Here is a 13,752-nt window from a genome sequence, read left to right on the forward strand (position 1 = left end):
TCTATGTTACACCTCAAGACACACTGCTGCATGAATGATACTTAAAAGTCTCTTTTAATCGGTGCTTTCATTGTTCACATATGTGACTAATACATTCGTGCTTAGTTTACAATGGAAAAAAAATCCGAAAGCTGGAGGAATTTTTGGCATGCGTGACTCAAATCTAAAAATCTACTGTGGATCAAATCCATAGAATTGCAGAGAGAAATTTTCACCTTTGTATAAAAACATGTTTATAGTTGCATACTATATTTAAAATTGATTTTCATATTGAGTTCAGATAGGCAACTGTGCTGATCTATTCGTGTATTGAGGAAAGAAAATGTGCCGTTTAAACCAGATAGGGCACCATGCAAATCCCTACTTAAGATATACCAGAAAAACAATTAAAGCAAGATAATCCTTAATTTTTATCTGTAGGTGTTGGCATTAAGCATGGTTGTTTTTCAAGAAAAGAAATAGGCTCTTTACTATTCTAGATAGGAGCCCAAAAATTGAGACTGGAGTTTTTGCAATGCATTGTTTCAGCACAATTTTTTTTTTTCATTTCACGGGATATGGGTATCGTTGGCTAGGCTAGCATTTATTTCTCTCCCTAGTTGCTCTTCAGAAGGTGATGGTAAGCTACCTTCTTGAACCACAGTAGTACCTGAGGTGTGAGTGCACCCATTGTGCTGTTAGGGAGGGAATTCCAACATTTTGACCCAGTGACAGTGAAGGAACGGTGATACATTTCCAAGTAGGATGGTGATCCTTCTCTTGGAAGGCTACTTTCATTCTTTCTAAAATAAATGTTTCAAAGTATGCTCATCATGTTTCAATATATCCAGTATACTGTGTGCAGTTTTGGTCGCCGCACTTACGCAAGGATATTTTGACCTTGGAGGGAGTGCAGAGGAGGTTTACTACGCTGATACCGGAGTTGAGGGGGTTGAGCTATGAGGAGAGGCTGAATAAACTGGGCTTGTACTCGTTAGAGTTTAGAAGAATGAGGGGGGATCTCATTGAGACATATAAGATGATGAATGGGATGGATAGGGTAGAGGTGGAGAGACTCTTCCCGCTCAGAAAGGACAGTAGGACTAGGGGGCACAGCCTCAAGATAAAGGGGGGGCGGTTTAGAACGGAGTTGAGGAGGAACTTCTTCACTCAAAGGGTGGTGAATCTCTGGAATTCTCTGCCCATTGAAGTGGTGGAGGCTGCCTCGCTAAATATTTTTAAGACGCGGGTTGATGGGTTTTTGATAAGAGGGGATTAAGGGTTATGGGGAGAGGGCGGGAATGTGGAACTGAGCCACGACAGATCAGCCATGATCTTATTGAATGGCGGGGCAGGCTCGAAGGGCTAGATGGCCTACTCCTGCTCCTATTTCTTATGTTCTTATGTTCTTAAGTATTATATGAAACTTTGGGTGAAAAATTGTGCTCATAGCTACAGACTGGCACCATTGCTACTGTCATTGCTACTACAAATATTGAGACTTTGACCCTGTACTGAATAAACAACTTTATCCAAGAGCTACTGTACGCAGTAAACTCAGTCTGCGTAATACGCCTTATACTGAATAATATCCTTAGTCTGGGATATGCTCCTCACACTAAATAAACTTATCCTTTGAAAAGATATTAAATAAATGATTTGCTCCAAAAAATGTTTCTTATAATTAATAAAATCTCTAAGTGATATGTTATATATTGCCCAAATGAGATGTTCACATATTAAATTGATCACTCACTCAGAGGGATGCTGCTCGCCCAAAATAAAAGCCTCACTTTCACTAAATAAATACATTACTAAAAGATTTTGATTGATTATGGTCCTAACCTATTGTGAGTGTAAGAACGCCTTTAAAGACCTCTTTCTGTACCCTTCATAAGCTGAATAAACTATTATTAGTAAACTCATAATTATTTTGTGTTAAATTTCTAAGGTTTGCTTTAACATTCCTACGAATATTTCTGTAGTTCTTCTATTATTTCCCAATTATGCAAAAGCAACAATGGATTAATCAGGAATGAAACTGGTTGCTAATACAAGGAAAAAAAAACTTGGATCTTTGGTGCTTAGTTGTTGCTTCCAAATTAAGGAGTGTAAGCCCTTCTTATCTGGTTTCTTAAGTTCCACATTTGTTTCATAAAAGAACATAAGAAATATGAGCATTCAACCCCTCACGCCTACTCGGCCCTTCAATAATATGACTGATGTGAATGTGTACTTAATTCCTTTTTCCTCCCTGCCCTTGTTATGGTTCAGGTTAGAAACTCCAAAGTGTTTTATGAAGCCCGCCTGAATCATAAGTTTTGCATTTTGAATTTGGCCAGGATAAGCATGAGATATTTCACTTCAGGTGTGATTCAAAAGACCCACTGGGGAGCTTTTATCAGACAAAGTTTATTTAAAAAGTGAGTTAACATGTACAGTCAGAAAATTAGCAAGAACTTTAATCAATTTCAAACAATTACTATGATATATAACTCCTAATGAATATCTCTAATGTGTTTCAATTAAAACCAAAACTCATAGACAACAAAAACCCTTTTCACAGGTTTAACACAGCAGAGGACACTGGTCACGTGATAATGGAAATTTGAGTCTGCAATTATCTGGATTCATTCCAAATAGTTTGAAGGCAAGACAGTTTTCCAAAGCACCAGAGAGACTCTGATCCAGTCCCCAAGAACAAAGATTTTCACTCTTCAGAAAACCAACAGAATTTTCAAAACAACAGGAAGAGAGGAAAAACACTTATTTTAAGAACATAAGAACATAAGAAAAAGGAGCAGGAGTAGGCCATCTAGCCCTTCGAGTGTGCCCCGCTATTCTATAAGATCATGGCTGATCTGAAGTGGATCAGTTCCACTTTCCTGCTTTCTCCCCATAACCCTTAATTCCCTTGTCTATCAGAAATCTATCTATCCGTGACTTAAATATATTCAACAAGGTAGCCTCCACCACTTCAATGGGCAGAGAATTCCAGAGATTCACCACCTTTTGACTGAAGAAGTTTCTCCTCAACTCCGTTCTAAACTGCCCCCTCCTTATTTTGAGGCTGTGCTCTCTAGTTCTGTTTTCCTTTCTAAGTGGAAAGAATCTGTCTACCTCTGCCCTATCTAGCCCCTTCATTATCTTGTAAGTCTCTATAAGATCCCCCCTCAGCCTTCTAAACTCCAGCGAGTACAGGCCCAGTGTATTTAGTCTCTCCTCATAAGCTAACTCCCTCATCTCCGGTTTCAGCCTGGTGAACCTTCTCTGTACTCCCTCCAAGGCCAGTATATCCTTACACAAATAAGGGGACCAAAACTGCACACAGTACTCCTGTTGCAGCCTCACCAGTACCTTGTAGCAAGACCTCCCTGCTTTTATATTCTATCCCCCTCGTGATAAAGACCAACATTCCATTTGCTTTCTTGATCACCTGCTGCACCTGCAGACTGAGTTTTTGCGATTCATGCACAAGGACCTCCAGGCCTTTCTGCACAGCAGCATGCTGCAGCTTTTCAGCCTTTAAATAATATTCCCTCCTACTATTATTTCTACCAATGTGGATAACCTCACATTTGCTAAAGTTATACTCCATCTGCCAGGTCCTCGCCCGCTCACTCAGCCTATCCAGATCTCTCTTCAGACTTTCCGCGTCCTCCATGCAATTTGCTTTTCCTGGTGTCATCAGCAAATTTTGTTACCCTACACTCAGCCCCCTCCTCCAGGTTGTCTGTGTATATGGTAAACAGTTGAGGCCCCAGCACCGATCCCTGTGGCACTCCTCTAGTCACCAACTGCCAACAGAAAAGCATCCATTGATTCCAACTCTCTGCTTTCTGTTAGATAACCAATCCTCAATCCACGCTAACACTTTACCCCCAACTCCATGTACCCTCACCTTCTGCAGCATCCTTTTGTGAGGCACCTTATCGAATGCCTTCTGGAAATCTAAAAACACCACATCCACCAGTTTCCCTCTGTCTACCGCACTAGTCACATCGTCATAAAAATCCAGTAAATTTGTTAAACACGACATCCCCTTCACGAATCCGTGCTGCATCCGCTTGATCAAACCATTCTTTTCTAGGTGTCCTGCTATTTCTTCTTTGATGATAGATTCTAGCATTTTTTCAACTACGAATGTTAAGCTAACTTTAACTTGCTGTCCCTTCTAAAATTCAAATCAAAACCTACATCTGCAGACTGAAACTGAAAATGAAATCCCTGTCACCTGAGCTGCCCACCGTTTTTTCTCCTCCCAACAATGACATCACCTAAGGCTGTGAGCATGAATTTAAAAACTCTTAAAGGTACACTAACATCACACCCTCTGTCACCCTTGAGCCCCTTGTCAATCAAAAATTTGTGTAACTCGACTTGAATATATTTAATGAACTGCTGATACTTGACAGACAGGTGCTGGGACAATTTTTATGTGTCGCAAATTCAAACTGCATTGGGGCTTGTCTGCTGTTCAAAAAAGTCAAGAAAGACTGTGGTACACTTGCTTTCCTGAAGCTAATACAAAAATTGCCTAGGTTGAAGTTAGCATCTGTCAATAAAAACAGAAACTTCAGAGAATGGCTGTAGAGAGCGAAACAGAATGACATTTCAGGTGGACCTATTGTTGAAACCAGAAAATGTACAGAGATGTAACAGGTTTTCAGCAAGTATAGAGGCAGGTAAACAGGAGAAAGAAGGGAAGGGAAGGCATGTGATGGTGTGGAAGGCAGGTGAGATAAATGACAAAAGAGATTATGGTACTGTGAAAGATGATGGGTATGGGATAAGTAAAGAAACTAAAGATGGGGTTTGAGAACATGTAAATAAAATAGGATTATCACAAAGAGCTGCTGTCTGGAAAAGATGAGGGCAGAAATTATCTGAAATTGTGAAGTCCAGAAAGCTGTGAACTACCTCATCAAAAGATGATGTGCTGTTCCTTGAGCTTATGTTTGAGTTCATTCACACAATGTAGGAGGGCAAAGATAGAATGACAGAGATGTGGAACAAAGAATTAAAACGATAGGTGACAGAAGCATGGGCTCACACTTGCAAACAGAATGAAAGTGTCCTGCGAAGCAATCACCCATTGTATATTTGGGCTATCCAAAGTATGTTTAGACTCCGATGTAGAGGATTTCGTATAAGAGCAATGAATACAATATGCTACATTGAAAGAAGTCCAACTCATGAGTGGTCTTCCAATCTTTTAAACATTGTTATCTTTAGGGGATGGCTGGAATTATAGAAACCTGTCATGTAGATCAGAGTTAATTTGTTTGGTTCAGATCAGTGACGCAGACGTGAAGATCCTGATGAAATTCTGTAATTAATGTTTATCTTTGTGATCTGTTTATTCTTGTTTTTGAAAACGTTGAGCAGACCTGTGTATGTGAATATGCATCTATTAAATAATGCACTTCCACACTTCCCCAAGTTTCTAACCAAAATGGAACAGTGGGAATAGAATTGACTGCACACTTTCTCAGCACTTTGTAACAATGGTCTGTTTTGATAAAAGTTTTAGTATTAATGGAAACTTTAATTTTCATCAAAACTGCCATTCCCCTCCCCACTTTCTCTATGCTTTCTCTGTTGATATGGAATGTTTGTTGCACGTTGGCCTTTATGTTATAAACGCACAAGAAATGGGATGAAGGAATACAATATCAAGGGTAGGAGTCTTAGCTGCGTTGAAGAGCAGAAGGATCTTGGGGTCCGGGTCCATAGGACTCTTAAATTGGCCTCGCAGGTGGAGGATGTGGTCAGGAAGGCGTATGGTGTACTGGCCTTCATTAATCGAGAGATTGAGTTTAGGAGTCGGGAGGTAATGCTGCAACTTTATAAGACCCTTGTCAGACCCCACTTGGAGTACTGTGCGCAGTTCTGGTTGCCTCACTATAGGAAGGACATGGAAGCTATTGAAAGGGTGCAGAGGAGATTTACAAGGATGTTGCCTGGATTGGGAGGCATGCCTTATGAAGATAGGTTGAGGGAGCTGGGACTCCTCCCTGGAGAGACGAAGGTTGAGAGGCGACCTGATAGAGGTTTATAAGATGTTGAGAGGAATAGATAGGGTGGATTCTCAGAGGCTATTTCCCCGGGCTGAAATGGTCGCTACGAGAGGACACGGATTTAAGGTGCTGGGAAGCAAGTACAGAGATAAGAACATAAGAACATAAGAAATAGGAGCAGGAGTAGGCCATCTAGCCCTTCGAGCCTGCCCCGCCATTCAATAAGATCATGGCTGATCTGTTGTGGCTCAGTTCCACTTTCCCGCCCTCTCCCCATAACCCTTAATCCCCTCTCTTATCAAAAACCCATCAACCCGCTTCTTAAAAATATTTAGCGAGGCAGCCTCCACCACTTCAACGGGCAGAGAATTCCAGAGATTCACCACCCTTTGAGTGAAGAAGTTCCTCCTCAACTCCGTTCTAAACCGCCTCCCCTTTATCTTGAGGCTGTGCCCCCTAGTCCTACTGTCTTTTTTGAGCTGGAAGAGTCTCTCCACCTCTATCCTATCCATCCCATTCATCATCTTATACGTCTCAATGAGATCTCCCCTCATTCTTCTAAACTCTAGCGAGTACAAGCCTAGTTTATTCAGCCTCTCCTCATAGCTCAACCCCCTCAACTCCGGTATCAGCCTAGTAAACCTCCTCTGCACTCCCTCCAGGGCCAAAATATCCTTGCACAGGTGCGGCGCCCAAAACTGCACACAGTACTCCAGCTGCGGCCTCACCAATGCCCTATACAGCTGCAGCAAGACCTCCCTACTTTTATATTCAATCCCCCTCGCTATGAAGGCCAGCATCCCATTTGCCTTCCTGACCACCTGCTGCACCTGCAAGCTGGGTTTTTGCGACTCATGCACAAGGACCCCGACGTCCCTCTGCACCGTCGCCTGCTGCAGTTTTTCGCCACGTAAGTAATAGTCCTTCCTACCATTCTTCCTATCAAAGTGGACCACCTCACACTTGCCAACATTAAATTCCATTTGCCATTTCCTGGCCCATTCGCCCAGCCTATCTAGATCCTTCTGCAGACTCGCCACACCCTCCGCACAATTTGCCTTTCCCCCAAGATGTTAGGGGTAAGTTTTTCACTCAGAGGGTGGTGAGTGAATGGAATCGGCTGCCGTCGGTGGTGGTGGAGGCGAACTCGCTGGGGCCTTCTAAAAGACTTCTGGATGAGTATATGGGATCTAATGGGATTGGGGGTTATAGATAGGTCTATGGCTTAGTAGGTATAGATGTGATCGGCACAACTTGTGGGCCGAAGGGCCTGTTTGTGCTGTAGTGTTCTATGTTCTATGTAAATACAAGCATGAGTAGATCACCTGGCCACTACACTATTCTCTAAGATCATGGATAACTTTCTACCTTCTAACATCATCTCTGTATCCCTTAATTACCTTAATTTCAAAAGATCTAATGACTTCTGTCTTGAATATGTTCAACTGAACATCAAAAGTTCTCTGGTATAGAAAATTCCAATGATTTCTACTCTTTTGTGTGAAAAAAATTCCCCTCATCTTCGTCCTAAATGTTTCTGTGATGGTGGCCCATGTTCTAGTTTCTCCATCTATGGGGAGTATTTTGTTTTTCATTACATGGGACATGAGCATCTCCTGACAAGACCAGCATTTGTCACTGATCCCAAAATGGCCTTGATAATGTTGTGGTAAGCTGTCTTCTTGAACTGCTGGTCTATCTATCATCAGGAATGCTGTACATGATGTTTTATCACTTAACTAATAATCCAGAGGCTCGGGGAAACACTCTAGGGACCTGAATTCGAATTCCACCACAGCAACTAGTGAAATTTGAATTCATTAAAAATCCAGAATTAAAAGTCTGATGACCATGATACCATTGTCAATTGTTGTATATCTGGAAATCTGCCATATTTACCTTGTCTGGCATACGTGTGACCCCAGACCCACCGCAATGCGCTTGACTCTTCAATGCCCCCTCTGAAATGGCCTAGCAAACCACTCAGTTCAAGGGCAATTAGGGATGGTCAGTAAATTAAGGGTCAGCACGGTGTATAACCACAGTGGTTAGCACTACTGCCTCACAGCGGCAGGGACCAGGTTAGATTCCTGGCTTGGGTTACTGTCTGTGCAGAGACTGCATGTTCTCGCCGTGTCTGCCCTGGGTTTCCTCCGGGTGCTTCGGTTTCCTGCCACAGTCCAAAAGACGCACTGGTTTGGTACTTTGCTCATAGTAAATTCTCCCTTAGTGTGCCCAAACAGGCGCCAGAGTGTGGCGACTAGGGGATTTTCACTGTAACTTCGTTGCAGTGTTAATGTAAGCTTGCTTGTGACACTGATAAATGAATAATGAATAAGAATAAATGCTGGTCGTGCCAGTGACACCCACATCCCTGAGAGCGAATAAAGAAAAGGTACACCCTTGGTACTATATTCATGGAGGAGGGCTCTCAACTGATTCCCTGATGTTTACAAAAATATAGAAGCGAGAAACACTTTTATTCTCTCCCTATCTGTCTGTAAGCACAAATGAGAACATAGAACATTACAGCGCAGTACAGGCCCTTCGGCCCTCAATTTTGCTCCGGCTTGTGAAACCAATCTAAAGCCCATCTAACCTACAGTATTCCAATATCATCCATATGTTTATCCAGTGACCATTTAAATGCCCTTAATGTTAGCGAGTCCACTACAGTTGCAGGCAGGGCATTCCATGCCCTTACTACACTGTCAGTAAAGAACCTACTGGGGACATAGCTTTAAATTAAGGGATGGTAACTATAGGACAGATGTCAGAGATAGGTTCTTTACTCAGTGGGTAGTAAGGGCGTGGAATGCCCTTCCTGCAGTAGTTGTGAACTCGCCAACTTTAAGGGCGTTCAATGGTCAGTGGATAGGCATATGGATAACATTGGAATAGTTTAGGTTAGAGGATCATTAGATTGGTTCCACTGGTTGGCGCAACATCGAGGGCCGAAGGGTCTGTACTGCGCTGTAATGTTCTATGTTCTCTGTTGTACCTCTGACATCTGCCCTATATCTATCACCCCTCAATTTAAAGCTACGTCCCCTCGTGCTAGCCATCTCCATCTGAGGAAAAAGATCTCACTGTCCATCCTATCTAATCCTCTGATCATCTTATATGCCTCTATTAAATCTCCTCTTAACCTTCTTCTCTGTAATGAAAACAGCCTCAAGTCCCTCCGCCTCATAAGACCTTCCCACCATACCAGGCAACATCCTGGTAAATCTCCTCTGCACCCTTTCCAATGCTTCCACAGCCTTCCTATAATGCAGCGACCAGAACTGTACGCAATACTCCCAAGTGCAGCCGCACCAGAGTTTTGTACAGCTGTAACATGAGTTGTGGTCCCAGCACTGACCTCTGAGGCACACCACTAATCACCGGCTACCATCCTGAGAAAGACCCCTTTATCCCCATTCTCTGCCTTCTGCCAGTCAGCCAATCTTCTATCCATGCCAGGATCTTTACCTTTACAGCATGGACACTTAACTTATTTAACGGTCTCCTATGCGGCATCTTGTCAAAGGCTTTTTGGAAATCTAAATACAACTGCAATAAAACATCCCTATTCCCTGAAGGCCAACTTGCCTTGTTACTGCCTGCTGTACTTGCATGCTTACTTTCACCAACTGATGCACGAGGACACCAAGGTCTCGCTGAGTCTCTCTCGATTTACACCCATTCAAACAATAATCTGCCTCCCTATTAGTTGCTGGCCTTTTCCCACCCCATCTCCCCGGAGATGGTGGCCATTACCAACTGTATATCCCAAAGGTCAGAGTAGTAATCACAGTTCAAGAAATGTGAGAAAGAGAAACTCTCTCTGTCACTACGGAGGGAATGTGGGTGGGGCGAGGGGGGAGGAGGGGCGTTGCACTGGGGAAGAGGAACTGTTTCACAAATAAAAAGTCAAATCGGACAAAGCCAAGGCAAAAAGGATTCCTCCAGCTGACATTAGGGCACCCAATCACAATCTGGTCAAAGAGAGAGAGGGCAGCACAGTGGCACAGTGGTTAGCACTGCTGCCTCACAGCCCCAGGGACCCGGGTTCAATTCCTGGCTTGGGTCACTGTATGTGTGGAGTCTGCATGTTCTTCCCCCATGTCTGTGTGGATTTCCTCCGGATCCTCCGGTTTCCTATCACAGTCCAAAGATGTGCAGGTTAGGGGGATTGGCCAGGCTAAATTACCCCCAGGTGTCCAGAGATGTGTGGGTTAGGTGAATTGGCCATGCTAAATTGCTCCTTAATGTCCAAAGATGTGCAGGTTAGGGGGATTGGCCATGCTAAATTGCTCCTTAGTGTCCAAAGATGTGCAGGTTAGGTGAATTGGCCATGCTAAATTGCTCTTTAGTGTCCAAAGATGTGCAGGTTAGGTGGATTGGCCATGCCAAACTGTCCCCTACTGTCCAAAGGTATGCAGGTCAGGAGGATTGGCCATGCTAGATTGCCCTTTAGTGTCCAAAGATGTGCAGATTAGTTGGATTGGCCATGCTAAGTTGCCCCTGAGCACCCAATGATGCGCAGATAGGTGGATTGACCATGCTAAGTTGCTCCCAAATGTCCAAAGATGTGCCGGTTAGGGGATTGGCCATGCTAAATTGCCCTTTAATGTCAGGAGGGACTAGCTAGGGTAAATCCACGGGGTTACGGGGATAGGGCCTGGGTGGGATTGTGATCAGTGCAAACTCGATGGCTGAATGGCCTCTCTCTGAACTGTAGAGATTCTACGAGAGAGGCACCTTGTACGGCTCAGTGCAGAACATTTCTCGCCCACGTTCCTCCACGGGGCGTGTTGCTGTATTCAAGGCTCGATACAATGTTTTGAATTATTTTTAAAGTAGGATGTGGTGTATTTCTCCTGTTAGTGATCCAATTTAGTAATCACCAGCAGCAAACCTGTAAAGAACCAGAGAAATGAACATTAGAAACATAGAAACATAGAAGATAAGAGCGGAGGAGGCCATGTGGCCCTACTAGTGGAAACATCCTCTCCATGTCCACTCTATCCAGGCCTTGCAGTATCCTGTAAGTTTCCATAAGATCCCCCCCTCATCCTTCTGAACTCCAACAAGTATGGACCCAGTGTCCTCAACCATTCCTCATACGACAAGCTCTTCATTCCAGGGATCATTCTGGTGAACCTCCTCTGGAATGTTTCCAAGGCCATCTCATCCTTCCTTAAATATGGTGTGAAAACTGCTCACAGTACTCCAACTGGGGTCTGACCAGAGCTTTATACAGCCTCAGAAGTATATCCCTGCCCTTGTATTCTAGCTCTCTTGACATTAATGCTAACTTTGCATTTGCCTTCCTAACTGCTGACTCAACCTGCATGTTAACCTAAAGGGAATCTTGAACAATGACTCCCAAGTCTCTTTGTTTCTGATTTCCTAAGCATTTTCCCATTTAGAAAATAGTTTATGCCTCCATTCCTCCTCTGGCCTGCTCCTCCCTTATGTCTTTATAATTACCTTTGTTTAATTGTAATATCTTTATACCTAATTCCAGCTTCCCCCTCTCAAACAGCAGGGTAAATTCTATAATATTGTGGTTACTGCTCCTTAAGGATTCCTTCATCTTAAGTTCCCTAATCAAGTCTGCCTCATTACACATCACCAGATCCAGAATTACTTGTTCCACAGTAGGCTCTGTCATAAGCTGCTCCAAAAAAATCATCTCTTAGACATTCCACAAATCCCTTTTCTTGGGATCCACCACTTACATGATTTTCCCAGTGCTCCTGCATATGAAGTCCCCAATGATTATTGTAATATTGCCTTTTTTATGTGCCTTTTCTATCTCCTGATTTATTTTCTGCCCTACATCCTAACTACTGCTTGGGGGCCTGTGCATAACTCCCATCAGGGCCTTCTGACCTTTGTGATCCCTCAACTCTACCCACAGAGATTCTATGCTTTCTGATCCTACGTCAGTTCTTGCTATCAATTTAACATTTAACAAACGAGTTAATGTTTGAAGACTCCCACGACAACTCCCTCCTGAGTACATACCGCTGTGTTACCACCTCTAGTGTGTCTGCCCTGACAATGACACGGGATATACCTAAAGATTGGTGATAGTGGTGTCTGGGACGTTGTCTGTAAGGTATCATTCAATCAGACTGTGGGACATTCACCCAATTTTGACACAAGCCCCAGATGTCAGTAAGTGAGACTTTGCAGGGTCAACATGGCTGGGTGTGTGATTGTTGTTTGCAGTGCCAAGGCTTGTCTGGTTTCATTCCTTTTAGACTTTGTAGAGGCTTGATGTGCTGAGTGGTTTGCTCAAGCATTTCAGAGTCAACCACATTGTTGTGGGTGTGAAGTCACATACCAGACCAGGAAAGGATGGCAGAATTCCTTTTCTAATGGATTTATGTGAACCAGATGAATTTTTACAACCGTCAATAGTGGTTTCGTGGTCACCATTACAGAAAGTAATTTTCAATTCCAGATTTATTAATTGTGGTCAGCCGTGGCGGGATTTGAACCCGTGCCCCCCCAGCATTAGCCTGGGCCTCTAGGTATTGTGTAGTGACATTACCACTACACCACTGCCTTCCTTTAAATTATTGAATTCTCATTAATTTCTGCAGATTGAATGAAGCGCCTGTGAAAGGTTTTGAAAAAGATGTTGGTGCAAAGACAACTCTTCGGATCACATATCCAGAAGGTGCCATACAGAAGCCAGCGCGTTACGAGAAGGACTCACTGTTTGTGTTTGCTGGATTCAAACCTCAAGATTTCAAATGGTTGAAATACATTGTTTACAAAGAAAAAGTGGTAAGAATTCTCCTTCCTGCACAGTGGTGACATTTTCATTGGAACTGTAAAGACACAGCACTTTATATCTGTTTGTTCAGTGATACTGGCGTACTAGATATCCAGTGTAATAAATCTTCAAGTTCAATTCTTCCTTTGGAGTGAAATATTAAAAATGATTCATTGAATAACAAGTACATTAGGAAATAGTTTTGTTTTATTATTCCCTGTTGACTTAATGTGGATATATACATCTTCGAAAGACCACAGTCAGGAACTAGACTTCAGTAAGCAGTAATCTTCACTGGGATTGACAGCTGGAGCCACAGTTAATCAGTAGTGGAATCAATAAGCATCAACCCTCAGTCAGAAAGTATAGCAGGCAATAATAATATGAGTGATAATAGTCTAATAGTGTTGAGCAAATTGTTCAGTACTAATTGTATGTACACAATTTGCCCAATACTAACTGTGTACAAGGCTTATTAGTGACTAAATCACTTCCTCTGCATTTAATCTACAATAGCATTTGGAGAATTTAGGATTTTTTTCAGAATCCTGGTTATATTAGCAATGAATTAGAACATACTAAAGAAAGCTTTTCTAAAATGAGCTGAAAGCTTAGTTAATAGTTGAACACATAGAGAAGCGCAGAATTGTTACAATGCCAAAGGAGGCAATTCAGCCAATAGTATTAGCACTTTCATCCTTTCAGCTGGCATGCCACTCTTGGGTTAGCGGATGTTTTATGAGATACAAAATGTGAGGAGAAAGTATGGATCAGTGAAAAGTATCAGTATGACTTACCAGTACCCATGCTATCTTTGTAATGAAATGTGTTGAGATTTCTCAGTGGTACTCATTTATCCTTTCTTTGCAATTATAAAGAGAACTGTCTGCCTCACATTGGTAACTATCAACAGTTGCATTTATAGATCAAGAGAATGAAAAATGCCAACACGATCATGAAAATGTAGCAGCTTTA

At 42.6% G+C, this 13,752-nt stretch overlaps 1 protein-coding gene across 3 annotated transcripts in view; it reads left to right on the forward strand.

Moving 5' to 3' along the window:
* Positions 1-13,752, forward strand: part of st3gal3a (ST3 beta-galactoside alpha-2,3-sialyltransferase 3a) — a 523,437-nt gene that overhangs the window by 357,714 nt on the left and 151,971 nt on the right. For all 3 annotated transcript variants that reach the window (XM_080195328.1, XM_080195327.1, XM_080195329.1), the window contains one exon: positions 12,602-12,788. In XM_080195328.1, coding sequence (XP_080051454.1) covers positions 12,602-12,788 — 187 coding nt within the window. The remainder of the gene's footprint in view (positions 1-12,601; positions 12,789-13,752) is intronic.

This window comes from Carcharhinus amblyrhynchos, chromosome 9 (assembly GCF_965287045.1).
Source record: "Carcharhinus amblyrhynchos chromosome 9, sCarAmb.v2.hapA, whole genome shotgun sequence".
NCBI classification, from domain to species: Eukaryota; Metazoa; Chordata; class Chondrichthyes; order Carcharhiniformes; family Carcharhinidae; genus Carcharhinus; species Carcharhinus amblyrhynchos.